General features: G+C 42.2%; 1 protein-coding gene across 1 annotated transcript in view; it reads right to left on the reverse strand.

Annotated features, from left to right (window-relative positions):
- Nucleotides 1–13,361, reverse strand: part of trim62.1 (tripartite motif containing 62, tandem duplicate 1) — a 32,110-nt gene extending 18,749 nt beyond the window's left edge. Inside the window, exons 1-2 of the mRNA XM_079342130.1 lie at nucleotides 13,210–13,361; nucleotides 11,542–12,089 (exon numbers count right to left, since the gene is read on the reverse strand). Of these exons, the coding sequence (XP_079198256.1) occupies nucleotides 11,542–11,949 (408 nt within the window). The 5' untranslated portion in view covers nucleotides 11,950–12,089; nucleotides 13,210–13,361. The remainder of the gene's footprint in view (nucleotides 1–11,541; nucleotides 12,090–13,209) is intronic.
- Nucleotides 13,362–14,869: the final 1,508 nt, after the last annotated feature.

The raw sequence follows: 14,869 nt of genomic DNA on the forward strand, positions 1-14,869 counted from the left end.
CCCATCAGTCCCGAGGCTGTTATACTTCTGCCGCCTTCTGAGCCAAACTAGCTTCCACAGAGCTATTTCAACAAGCAATCCAACATATATACACAATTTTCCCAGCTGAAGCCTGAATCTCATTTGACAGACGGATGGTTCAGTTGCTTTCAGACCCTTATACAAAATATTCACCCTACAGCAACCAGTTTCAGCCAATCTCGGAGGAGCTATCAATCAGCCCTGCCAAGAGCAAGATGCTAATCTCAGAGAGGGCTATACATCATCTCAACAGGCAACTGATGAAAGAAAAACCCATTAGCATAGTCAAAGTTACTTCCTCCAGGCCTGTGAGATCACATACAATCCTAAAACAAGCCACAAACTACTCCCATGAATCACCAACAACGGCTATAATCATCTCCAAAGATAAGAACCATGAGGAAAATTGGTTTTTAAAGCTACTCGTGGAAGCTCCACCGAGCTGCCACACGTTCAGACCTTTTGGAGTCGTTATGGTGTATAAGGAAAAAGGGAAACTAGAATTCCTTTAATTAAAAATCCCAGCATGCCACAGACCATCATCGGGTTAGGACAATACACCAAAATATCTTGGTTTAGACTTAAATCGTACATTATTAGAGCTAAATAATTATATTTTTTATTCATATTCATGAGAAGTTAAGAGATGAAGTATAATTATAGATAATAAAAAATTGCATTGAATAAAATACATTATTGCTTCTTTGGGGCATTGTGTATTCTTCAGTCAATCAGACAGTGTGATGTATCGTCTACGATTGTCTTGCCATGTATGAATGTTTGCAGTAAAGCTGCATCCTGAAATTATTGATACGTTGAGCCATGTATCCGGTAACCATGGTAATCATGAGTTACCCAGACAGTCCCACCCCAAGACCCTCCCAGGTAAGCTGTGGCTGTGTTGGGTTCAGGCATGTTTGCAAAACCATTTGAGACAGCAGTTTTGAGACGTGTTAAGAGCTACAGAACAAAAGACGTTGGACTTCACTTCACATGTTCACAGCTATATTTTTGGAAGTTACACCTGGCTACACAAAAAGCAAACTCTTGATTCGTGCCTAAGAACTTCAAAGCAGGGACTTCACTCTGAGCTCCCCCGCTAGGTAAAAAAAAACAAAAAAAAACACACACCCTGAAAATGACCTTTGGATAGGTTTGACTGCCAGCAGATTTTCTCCACAGCCAAATACAAGCTTGTGTCATTTTTAGAAAAAGCCTCTTAGGATTAGTCAAACCTCTAATAGTCAGCATGTTGTTAATATAAAACCTTGTAGTTTGTGTCGGGCGCATAAATCTTGTGCTTAAACACGGGGAGGTGACATGCAAGCCTGCAGCGATGTTTCCTGGACTTCATCGTTCAGGCACGGGAGCAGGAGGCAACAACTCTTCTGTGGCTGTTCTATATGAACTACACAGTCACGATTGTTTTCCCCTCACCTGCTACAACTCCATCTGACCAAATACACTGGCTGTCTGATTCCTTTCACTGACGTCTCTAATATAATTTGTTGGGTGTTTTCCTCTTTTGGTAAATCAGACACTTGCACTACAGTTCCATGAATTTTAAGTACAGCCTTGAGTTAGCACTACATGTTACTAAATCCCCCCTGATGATTCCTTCTAATCTACATATTGTAGCCTGGATCATTAAAAATAAAAGAAATAACACATTTCAGCATCGGTTTGAGCACTAAAAGATCTTTTTAATAGATGCCATTCTTTGTACGTTTTTTTTTTTTTTTCCAACCCACACAGGACTTCATTAGGGTTTTAATACTGAATAGAATTAAGATCAGTCCTCAAGACAACACTAGCTTTGCTTCACTGCAAACTAAAAAGAATAGCTGGCCACAAACCTGTGCACATGATTTGCACACATGATCAATAACATGAAGACTGAAATGGATATAATAGTCGTCTTTGTTTTGCCACAATCAATTATTCATCAATAAACCTTAGTAACTATCCGATTTCCAAAAGTGTCATTCAAGGCCTTTAGCATTTGTTCCACTTGCTTCAGTCAGATATGATGCATTCACTGACAGCCCAAAAGAGCTGAAACGAGAGCTTTCTGTTCTGGAGATTTGAGCAACTAGACAAGAAAAGCAAGACGACACGTGGGAGCTGTAGTCATTATTTCCTCATGGTTAATGTGACGCTGCTCAGACGGAAGGTCAAACAAGTAGACACCAATTTAAAATGAAGTGTTCTTTGGTTTCCTCTGCATCCATTTGGGCTGTTCGCTGATGTAATTATGTTTCTGTATTCACACATGCATGTTATTGTTCATCAGATGAAAATGGCTAATTCCGTGCAGTGATTTGGAACTGAAACCAAAAGCATGATGAAGTCCCCCTCATGATGACAACACCTTTATTGTGCAATCACCACGAGTGACGTTTGAATTAAAGGAGGTTGTGGGCTGCAGACGGTTGTCTTTAGTAGCACAGAGCAATCAGGCTCAGAAGAATATCAAAACTCAGTCACAGAATAATTCATGCTTTCAGATTTGAAAGAAACGGAACTCAACGATGACTGATGTAGTTTGGAATAAAGGCTGTTATAATGTTTTTTTTTTAAAGCTTACAACAAGGCATTTTTTTTGGAACGGTTGACTTGTGCTTTTGGTCGTCTCACTCAAAACTCACAATGACTATTTTTGTTTTCAAAGACGGATTTGTGCATTTCAAAATGGGATGAATTCAATGACTCAAGCTGCAGCTCTCCTCACAAACCTTTCCAAAGAGTCTCAACTGGCTGACAGGCAGCTCACACTTTTTTTCCCTCCATGTTTCTTGAATGCTCACTTGCTGTTTTACAGCTGCGATTATTGTAAGTTCACAGCGGAAAAGAGCTGCAGCTAGATGCCTAAACTGTAAACATCTGCCGAAGCAGGAAGCTCGTGGTAATGTGCAGACGGAGAGCGATGATGAGTGGAGGAAGGAGGGTGAGGACAGACTATACAGCTGGCTGCTCCCCACTGATTGGCCTGACCCTGGAGCACACTGAATGCATTATAGGAGTAGAAATAAGCTCTAAGAAAGCCCGTCCAGACGAGGGAGAACTGGCCCAATATATCACAGTGACAAAGAATTTAGAGGTTATAGTGTTTAAAATAGCTAATGAGGAAATCAATTATTACAAGGTCCAAACCTGTGTGGCCCTGCAGAACATTTAAATCACTTTCATTGAGCAATTTTGTATTCTGCACATTATCCCTAAATCTGATTATTTATTTATAAGGCTTCTTTGTTCTTGCACTCTGATGATCACACAACTGTTTGGCAAAGATCTCCGTTTCTATAATCCCACTGCTCAAACTTTACTGAGCCTGTGCGAGCTCTCCGAGCATGCATGGACCTGATCAGTCGTCATCTGTCCCTCAGCTCTCAGACAGTAGTTAGAACTGCAGCGTATTTGGTAAAATGAAAAACCTCTTCTTTCTCGTTAAAGACAAAACAGACGTTGAGAGCAGGTAAATATCTTCAGGCTGCTCTTTCGCTTTCACCGACGAGCTGGCTCAGAGGGGGCGGGGGGGGGGGGGGGGGGGGGGCGTAGGAGTCTGGGGCTGATTGGAAGCTATAAAAGAGGCGAAGAAAATCAAATTAAATAATCTGCAGCAAATCAGCGACAGAGCATTACAAGAGATTATAGCCCGCTCTGGCCTTGTCCATACCCCTGAGAACAATGGCCTGTAATCTGTCTTAATTCCCCTGCTAATCAAGGGAGGCAGGCTTATTGTCTGCAGCGGTGCATCGACTCTAATATCAAACTGACACAGGCAAGAAAAAAGCCGAAAAAAAAAATCTCTTCTGCAATCTCACAACAAACTTCAAACTTTTACCGAGATTTTAACGACGATTTCTCACCTCCTCCCCCAAACTCTTCACATTCATCGCTTCCGAGGAGGCAATTCACGTCTATGCAGGCGGCAGAGAAAGTAACCACTCTAACAACGTCTCTAAGTGTCTGGTCTTTTTCATTGAATGAAATCTTTATCGCGGTGTCACTGGCTGTCTCTGCTCATCTCCCCAGCATTAGGCTTCACTTTAAGCCGCAAAACTTAAAAGGACAGCACTTCCCCTCCTTACATTGATTAAGATGACCAGTAAATCTCTCCAGTGATCCGTCCGCTCAGACCAATTAATGCTCACACGCAACTCCTCATACATGTTCAGAATGTGGGTATGCCGTGCGTTCATGTCTGATGAATCGCAGATGGAGTCATGTGTGGGAGTTTGTTTATTTTCACAGAGAGTGAAATACACTTCAGAGAAACAAACCTCTAATGAGGTGGTTATTTTAAGTTTTACAAAATATGATGGTGGTGCTAAAGAAGTTTACACAGTACAATTCTAATTTCCCAATTTAACTCAACACAGCCCTATAATACTTCACTGACTGATTCAATTATTTAAAAAGTGCTGGTTTGAAGTCTTCACTAAACTGGTAAAGCTGTTTCTAATATTTTGTTCCTTGATACCAAATATTTCCTCACGTACATGAACACACAACTTTAAACATTACGACGACAGAGCCTTACTGCTTTTGTCCTGTTAAATACAGTATGTATCATTGTTTTATGCAACTGTCCCCCTTTTTACAGCTCATCGTGTTAGGTTATACATCATGTTAGTTTTTTAGTCGAGTTGATCACTACATGTTGGTTTTTGTGGGATAGATATTTTTTGTGCACTTTAAAAGCTGGTACCAGACTTTCTCAGGGAGCCCTGAGTTACAAATACGCAAGTGGGAGGAACGTGTCAGTGAACAATTGTTTCTTAGAAGGTTTCTTCGATAGGCACTTGTTAATCCTCTGGGTTCTGGGTTGTGTTGGGGCTGGGGGGGAAGGGGGGGTAGTCGCCAGTCAATCACGGGGCCGACATAAAGAGACAGACAAACACTTACACCCCTACTGGTAATTTGATGTCATACAACTCACCTAATGAGCTGGTCTTTGGACTGTAAGCCGGGGTACATGCAGGGTACACAGATACGCACAAGGCCTCTGCCTGACCAGGGTTTCTATCCAGGTACTTTTGGGGCGACATTATTCACCACCGCACAACTGTGAAGCCTCAGTGAGGAAAAAAAAAATGTAAAAATTATTTTAGCCTGAAGAATTTGTGCTCGTTTTTGGGTTTTTTTGCACCTCTGGATTTTTGCTGTAAACATCTGCATCTGCATGTGTCCAGCCCTCTATTAAAACAAGCCAGTCTGGCTTTTTTCCCCCTTTACCTGGTTTGAAAACATATGGCAATTAGGAAAACAGACTCCTTTGTGCAGAAGGCCTACATGAATCCTTCTAATGCACAACAGATGTACAGTCATCTGACTCACTTCACTTAAGAGCTCACCAAAGTAATCATCTCAACCAGACTTAAATGTTCAGGCCGATGGACAGCACACCAGCTCTACTTTCTCCAATCACTCAACTCTTCATCTGCTCATCCAGCAGCAGCCTGCACTGAAGTAAACATGCAGCCTCCAGCATCATCAGTGGGATCAGTAATGAGAGCAGAAGAGGCCACTGCCGCTCTCTGGATGAGGAGAATAAACCAGTACTCCTCTAATAGAACATGACTGCGCTGTCTTCCCCCATAGCTCCTTTTCCACTTGAATGCTGCCTCTCTGCCACACCACCCCGCCTGTCGGCCAAGCTGGACCAAGCGAGCCATTGGGATTGGTGGTTGGTGGGAAATTAGCAGCCTCCTCCAAAGAATATTGTAGCGTCCACTCATTCCTTACACATGGAGTTCTCTGTAGTGAACCGTCGTGCACGTATTCGGCACAATAAAATTCGGACGCCACTACATAATGACATATTCACTATCTACAGTGAGTAGTGTGTGATTTCAGCCAGCCTGTGTTACTAATCCAGATCTGTCTCATTTAATAAATTGCATGGCCTCCCCAAAAACAAGGAGACCATTACAGAGAGAGCACAGGAGGGAGAAATAAAATAAAGGGAGAGAGAGAGAGAGAGAGAGAGAGAGAGAGAGCTGCCAGAGGAAAAAGGAGAGCAGGCTGAGATGAGCCACAGGGGTGATGGCAACCGTGGGTGCCCTTGAAATTGCCTGACTCATTACTGCAGCAGCACGGCCATGCGTGGTGATGGCAGGCTTAAAAAAAAAAAAAAGAAGAAGAAGAGAGACAGAAAGAGAGAGATAGCTCTGTTTTGGCTCTGACAGCAGGAGAGTGAAAGACAGGCCTGTTTTTAAACCATCAGAGAGACACTTCAAAGGCTGGTGAGCTCATTCTGCACTAAAAGACAGGACCATAAAAGAGCGTCACATTTCTTATTAACACAATCAGCATGTGATCAGAAAGGGTTACTGAAGGAGAGCACGCAGGTGCCTCTGCAGACTTTGAGTGACAGGTCCGTGTGGGTGACTCACACCTCAGTAATCATTTCATTCTTCAGCTGTGTGGGTTTCCGTTGAACTCTGCTACCTGCTATATGATTAACAGGATCTGTATTATGTGGGACAGAAGTAGGTGCCTAAATATGCATGATGAGCACGGGCTGCAGTCTTCTCTGGTCCTATAGCACGGTCAACTAGAGCGGAAACACGTCCGCAGGGAGAGTGTAACACTCACACACAGCCCCCCCCCCCCCCCCCCCCCCCCCCCCCCCCCCCATATCACCACAATTAAGACACGATGACTGCTGTGGCTTCAACTTTGTCCTATGCTGGAGTTTACTGCCAACTTTAAACCACAGCGGTGCTTTAATAGGCGCACAGCTTCTTCCCCCGCTTCAATCAGAGCTACAGCGATCAAGCCGACCTCTAATTTAAACTGGCGCCAAGTGCTGCACAGCTGAGGGAGGGGACTGTAATCTCATCACATTTTACACAACATAGAGGCCCGTAGTTTACCAGCTGAGGGATGTGGCTCTGTGTTTAAGAAAGTCTGGCTTTATGGTTACCGTCTTGTTTAAAAAATAAAATAAAATCACAACAACAAAAGACAAAGATGGCACGCCGTGTCTGGTGCTGATGACAGCATGATCACTCAAGTTTGAGATGATGTTGCATGCAGAATGCTCGCTGCTTCCATTTGAATTGTGCAAATAGCTGCGCATTATGATTACTGGAATAAAACCAAAAACATGCATTAGTTCACTGTGAAACCTCCGCTTCCTAATGGCATCGCAGCGGACAAATCCTCCTCCATCCTACCTTAATGTTCTTTATGTTGAGGATGCAGTTATGCGTTTGCAGAGTGGATGCCAGATGTGTGTGTTTTGTGCATTTCCCATTTGGCTGCAGGAACTGTTTTTACTTGTGGGGGGGGGGGGGGGATGCAAATCAGCAGGAGGTAAAGCTGTCGACGCAGGAACAGGACTCTGGGCCCGAGGTCAGCACAGTGACATGCCAGGCTAAGGAGATTAGAGCCGGCCGCAGACCGACCACAGGCTGCCCTCATCAGCAGACACCAGCCGGCCAAATAAAGTGACAACACTGAGCCACAAGACCGGGGTGGTGAGACATGGCAGGAGAGTGATGTTGATCCGAACCCTCTGGGGATGAAGTCTGTGTGAGAATATTTCAAGATTGAAATGTGATGTAACACTGACTTAAAGCTTGTAGACGTTTGCATGATGTGAAATTGTGTTTTTACAGTGCAAAGGGCTCCTCATCACACCGAAATGTAGAGTGTGTTTATTCAGGACATCTCTTTGAGATTAAGATCTATTTGGCAATTGAGCCCTGACAGCGAACACGCAGCAATTTCTATGTGGACAGACGATGTTTTGTGTTTCTGTATTTTTACTGTCGATATTTCAGTCTGCTGCGGTTGTGAAACAAACCCATCATGAGCATGTTGTCGGGTTTAAAGACAGCTGGGCTGACAAAAACAAGGTGATGGAGGACACAGATGAGATGGGAATGACATAACCTAAAAGCAAACACTTCTCAGAGAACAGAGAGAAAAATAATAAACCATCAGCGAGCTTTTCTTTTGTTTTCACGGAGAACACAAAAACATGACTCTCTTTCATTTGGCTTGTGGTCACGCACGTTCTCCGCCCCCCTCTGGATGAGGAGTTGCTCTCCTACAGAACCACACGAATGATGAGTTATGTCACACTGAGAGGCCGAGGAGAACTTACGGAGACACGGTTTGAGCTAGTGCCACAGTGTCAAACAATTCAAAACAAAAAAAGTGCCAAACTTTGGCTCTCGACCAACCAAATCCTCTCCTTTAGAAACTTTGAAACAAAAACTCTGAGGTTTATCTTTAAAGAGTTCACCAAGCTGGCACGACATATGAAAAAAACACTGAAGCCGATTGCTGCTATACGCTTTAAGGCGTCCTCCTCAAGCATGTTGTTTGTGCACAATGTACATCGGGATGTCCAAAATAAAGTGTTTGCATGTTAAAGACGAGGCATTAAAAAAAACAAATCAGGCCACTTGTAGATCTTAAAAGGCCACTGTGCCAAACTCACCATGGGACATGGTTGTTTTCCGAGGGGGCCTCTGTGTACTCGTGCTCTCGTTCTATTTTGTCGATCTGGGAAGCCTCCAAAAGCTCCTGGCAGAATTCAAAATGCCGCCTTGAAAAGAGCTCCAAGCAGAGGGACAAGCTGGTCTCGAGGAAAAGAGAAACATCTTGTGTTGGGCCTAATTACTTCTGCTCCAAGATTGCACAGCTCTGACCTTTCTCAGGCTTCCGGCGCAGAGCGTGATTGGAAAGGAAGGAGGACAGCGTCGATGTTCACAGCGGCGTTTTTTCGTTCAGTTTAATGCAGAACACAGCTTGGTTTAGGTTTATGCCATTAAGCTAAATGATTGCACTTGTCTTTGATTTTAATTTCTTAATTCCTAATCCTCTCCTCAAACCCATCTCCATGGAGTTACTTTTCATTATCCAGTTCAGACTTTTGGGATTTTGAGTTCTAAAAATAATACAACTTTAAAGCAATTCATATTAAGCCACAAAATTACACAGCATTTATCCCCATTTCGGTTTGAAGGGAGCATTTGTTTTTGCCAAACAAAAACAGAATCAGCATGCATTTATACAGTGCGTGTGCGTCTGTCAGCCCAGATGAGATAAAAGAAGGCAGCTATTATGTGGAAAACAAGATTAAATCTGAAGAAAACATTAACGATAAGGAAAACGGTGCAAACTGATGTTCACATAGTTTTCAAAGACATCATTGATGTTGACAGAAAACTGCAGTGCAATCAGCACCGTTAGATTCATTCGGTACATAATCTGTCCTGCAATTTAAACATCAGTAAATAAGACGTCTGGAGGAAGACGTCAGTTTGGCCCCTTTCACACATTCACATCCTGATATTTCAGTGTGAGCTGCAGGAGTGAACTCAATTTTTATTTTATTTTTTTTTAGGTCATTACAGCCATCTTATCCGGACTTTTTCCTGCCAGCCGTCAACTACATCTTCTGCAAAATTTAAGGGTGAGCCAATGTGTGAACACAGCAGGAAATATTGATAACATTTCACTGCTACCAACGGGGTGAAGACGTTTCTTTTATGCATCTCCTCCTGTGAGGGCTGAATCAAATCTCTCGAATGTAAATATTTCAAAATGCCCTAAAATGTTCTTACAACTGTCTGGAGTTTGTGAAAGGAGCTTCTTTTTTTTTTTTTAACCCAGTTGTTGTATTATAAATATTTTTTTCCACTAAAACCTGTGTAGCTGTAATGTCGTCCAAACGTGTCGCTTCTTTCAGCTCTCAGTAAATTTAGTTTTATCACCAAGAAATCAGAGATCCTGTCTCTGAGCTTTGAGCTATGACGTCATCTACCACCTCCCATATTTAAAGGCAGGGTCGGTCATTTCCTCCAGATACACTTTTTAGGATTTTGGTTGAAATTGTCTTTAGGTCCTGACAGATATCAATAACTCAATAAGTAAAAAAGAAACAAAGAAAATCTGTCATCTGTAGGAGTTGTAAACGTCGACCAATATCTGCACTTGGCTCGACTTTTATGAACCAATCACGTCTCCCTGCTCGCTCTCTACCCCATACACGCACGAGCCCAAACTCAAAACATGAGCTGAAATCTGCTTCTGGACCAATGGCGCTAGTGCATGCATGTGAGGGGCGTGGCTTTAGAGGGAGCACAGAGGTATCAGGTTTAATGTATTTGGTTGCTAATGACATCCTTCGGCAATCATTTAAAAACCCAAACATCTAATATATGACATCATTTTTTCAATATACTAAATGCCATTATAAAACAGTGGTATTGTTGTTCATGAAGTTCGTCCTCCTTTTCTCTACTGGATGGGGTTTATCATCAGAAATCTGCTCACGGACTCAAGAGCAGTGAGGGCAAAATAAGCCTGCCAGTGTCGAAGAGAAACTTAAAACAGTGTTTTATGTTCAGTGTAATGAATAGTCAAAAGGCTGAGGTCATCTCATTGATGCAGTGTCTGCTGAAAAGGAAGGACTGGTTCATAGAGTAAACCTGAAAATGACAGGGTCTGTGGCATTTTAAAGAGGTAGATATACGGGGAAACAAGGTAGAACAACTTAAAGTTATGAATGAACGAATCCCTGAAACAAAGAAAAAAGGATATGTAAGTTTGATATCTAGGATTGCTCGCAGCTGCAGTGGGAGAGTGTAAACCTTTCATAAGCCCTGAGCAGGCTGCGTGTTAACCATCAACACTCTAGTCTGTTTCTTCTAAGAGAGAGATCTGCTAAGAAACCTGCAAACTATAAATGTTTTTAGGTCGCTTAAAGCAGATCTTCCCGTTGTCTACACATCAGTAACAGCAGATGTAAGCCATTAGACTGACTACATGAAATGCCTCTGGAATGTTTCTTTGCATACTCGGGCAGAGAAGGAACAGGATTAGGAGCTTTGTTTCACAGTTATTGGATTTTGGCTCGGTGGGTATGGAATAATCCAAACAACGAGAGGAAAGCAAACACTGACTGAAGCGTTCCTGTTAATGTGGAAAATGTGACTCAACTTCCGATCACATCAACACAGGCTTTAAAAGGAAGCTACAGCAGGCACCGTCAAGAAAAAAAAACCCATTTCATTTTAAACTTGTTTTAGTCTCATTTCAACAAAGACTTTCTTTTTTGTCCAGGGACCTACTTTACTTCTTTCCTCGAAAACAATGCACCGCTCAGTTACTACCAGAGCACATCTATTATCAATGCCGCATTTGTCATTACACTTTTCAAGAAATACTTTAAGAATTTAAATTTGAGAGTTAATATAAGCAATGCAGGCAAAATATACGAATGACACCAAACTGATCTCACAGATGAGCGAGGTAATGAGGGCAAATAAAATGAGATTCCATTATATTCCTCACTAACTTTTTGCACTCATGAGCAAAGTGCTGAAGCCCCAGACGGCGTGAGTGGGAGCAGAGGTCTGAGGCTGAACTGTCTGGGCAGCTCCCGTGGGGTTGAACTGAACTGCATGAACACGTAACAGAGTGCTGATGGGTTTTAAAGGAACGTCAACCTCGCCCTTGCTAATGGGCTGTCAGACTGCGTGTGCTCTAACTGACCTGTATCTCCTCGTACGCCTCGTCGATAGTGGTTACTTGGTGCTGCTCGTGTAGCGCCGGCTCGTCGCAGAAGAAGCACACCAGACTTTTGTCGGTGAGGCAGAAGAGCTTGACCTTCTCGTGGTCCTTGCAAGGGTAGGAGCTCCTCTGAGCGTTGAGGATGGCGTCCAGAGGGAAGGCCGAGTAGCGCTCCACAATGTTGGACAGCTTGAGACTGGGCGAGAGAAGGGGGTCGGCGAAGGTCCTGCGACACTCAGGACAGTCCCTCGTTCCGTGAGGCTCCTGTCTGCTCCAGTGCTCGGTGATACACTTTCTGCAGAAGTAGTGCTCGCAGCCGAAGCTGACAGGGTCTTGGTAGATGCTGAGGCAGATGGAACAGAGGAGCTCGTCCTTCAGACAACAAGCCATTTGCAAAGACAGAGACTGAGCGGCATCTAAGAAGGCAATGCTCTGAAGAGGAGTGTACTTGGTTTAATGTTCAAGTGAGAGGATCACTGCCATGTGGGAGGTGACGATATCTTCAGGAATCTTTTTCACTTTAAATGTCTCTATTGGAAAAAACAAACAAACGTGAATTAAAGACTGGCTATTTTTATTATGAATCCAGGGCATGGTCTAATCTGGAGCATTAATTATAAAGAAATCACTTACATGGGGCAGATTGTTTGGGTTGAACATTGACAAAGCAGACTTCAGTGAAAGATCATTTATCACAGATCTTAGTTTAAGAGATTTGAACCAACTACTATCAGCAGTGAGAGAGAGTAAGTAGGAAATAAACTGATAAATACATCGACAGGAGCTAATTCAAGCACATTACAGCTTCAACTTCTACAACTGCATTGTTCACTCCCCTTTATAACAATATGTTATGAATGTAATGTGGACTACTTGAAAAAACAATCAGGACATATAAAGTTGAAACAGTCCTTGCTCTATTTAAAAAAAAAAAAACACACTTTTTCCTTGAAGAGTTTAAGAAGTTATCAATCAAAAAACTATTTCAAATCAGCACAATCTGACAATGACAAGACAGCACTTGCAACAAGTCCAGGGGTTTCACTTTTAACCTTTTATTTTGTTAAATTAAATCTACAGTTATCTCAATTGGTATTCACACATGAAATGGTGTTTCACTTTTGTTAGCTTCCTCTTTACCTGGGAATAAAAATGAATATTGATGCTTTTAAATAATAAAAATGCAGGCTTTAAAATACAAATGTGTCCCCTCTTATGGACGTTGAGTTGTTGACTTGCCAGCTGTCTGTCTGCACACACAAACAGGGAAAAAAGGAAACACCTGCAGCGGTATTATCTTCCTCCCTTCCTGGCGTGAAGACGCTTCCTCATGCAGAAGGAAGCTACAGGCTAGACGGACTTTCATAATAATTACCACACGCTGTCGAAGAGATATCTTACAGATATCTTAGTTTTACAGACTTGTTCTACCTTTCTCTTTAAACTGGATTTGTAAACATAACCGAACCATGTTCACGACACCAGCAAGCACAGCAGGAGAATGAGAGGAGACATTAAAAGAGGAAACGTATATTTTAAAAAAAGCTGGATTCTAGGAGGGGGGATATATGAGTGGCATAAATATACAAACCTTATAGTCCTTTAAAGAAATAACAAATATGTGTCGATAAAAAAAAAGCCTAAACTTACCAGTCTGAGGTTAGCGACATCAGCGGCTCCAACGTAAGCAAGTGTCTTTCAGGAAGGAGAGCGACACACAGCGGCAACAGACGAAACCATTTGTGTTTGTGCAATGGGGGGAAGATTTCAAGCATAATCCTTACAGGTTAACGTCGGCTTGTCGATAGATACTTTTCAAAGGGAAAATTGAGATCGTTTTGATTTGATTTTGATATTTAAGGGGTGTTGTCTGTGAATTTTTGGGTTTAAATGCTTACAAAAAGAAATAGAATTGGGGGTATCAGTTTGCAATACAATTGATGCCCCCGATTAAGAATGGAATGGCTCAAATATCTTCTCTCTCCCTTTACCGGTTAGCATCGCTTATTAGCTACCTTCATTACAACACACAATACATGTTAAAGACACACGAACTTAAATATGACACATGATGAATGATCTTCACTTCAACAGAGCCTGTTTGGTGGAGACATTGTCGTCAAACTGGACTCTTACTGTTCACTGAGACGCAGACCCGTCGCCAGACCTTAGTCTTAGGGGGGCATATGAAATGCATGGGGGGGGGGGGGGGGGGGGGGGGCGCACAATTATTATCAGCCAGTACGCACATTTTAATAATCCTATACTGTATTCGTACAGCACGCAAACAGCAATATGACCCGGTACACTAAGAAATGATTCTGTAGTCATGTACATTTAATATATTTGATGAAATGTATTCAATATAAATGCGTCATTGATTTTGTGGCAATTATTTAAGTAACTTTCAAACAAAAATGTTTAAGATAGTATCTGATTATTTTGGTTGCATTAAAGAGCATATTGCAGGTTTAAAAAAGTGTAAATTAACACTTCATGTTGTCTGATAAGGGCTGTAGAATAAGTACATCAATTTTCTGTATGTTCTTCAACACATAAGTGCTCTAATTTAGAGGAGAAAGTGGCTGTTTTTAGCGTAGCTGTTTAGAACTCGCTTTTTTTCCAACAACGCGTCATATGACGTCACATAAGGGAGTCGCGTTCTGTTACTCTGCTTTGATGGGCTTTATGCGTACGTGTATGAATGAATGAATGAAGCCTTTATTGCCCCTGGGGGAACTTGTCTTGCACCGAGAGCATGACACACTTTATAAACAAACATTTAGAAGGCAGCACAAAAGAATTAAAGCACAAAAAACAGGCTAAAACATGACATGATTAAAGAGGTGTAATGATACGTGGTAGTGAGTGAGAACAGACAGGATGCCCCCTGCAGCACACACTCTTCACTGCAATAGTTTGTAATTTGCGCGGCGCACATTCGGGTGCATAGTGTAAGTAGCTTGACTATTCATAGTGTGTTTTGGTGAATTATTACCACAACCTCAGAAACGATCGAACAGATACGTTGAATATTTCGGCATCAGGCGCAAAAGCGTTTCCTTATTACTGATTTAAATCTCTGGGTGTTTAACATAAAATATTATATACGCAGACAAGCGTTTAATGATTTGATCTGCTGGAATCCTCTGTTATATTCTCTAGTTTGCGCGTAATAGACACCGGACAGTCTGTATTAATATATGTAGTCATACGATTTATTATAAATCCAACTCTGTTACAAGAGAGCGTGTGTATCTGTGTGTGTGTGTGTGTGTGTGTGTGTGTGTGTGTGTGTGTGTGTGTGTGT

Source organism: Symphodus melops, assembly GCF_947650265.1.
Source record: "Symphodus melops genome assembly, chromosome: 4".
NCBI lineage: Eukaryota > Metazoa > Chordata > Actinopteri > Labriformes > Labridae > Symphodus > Symphodus melops.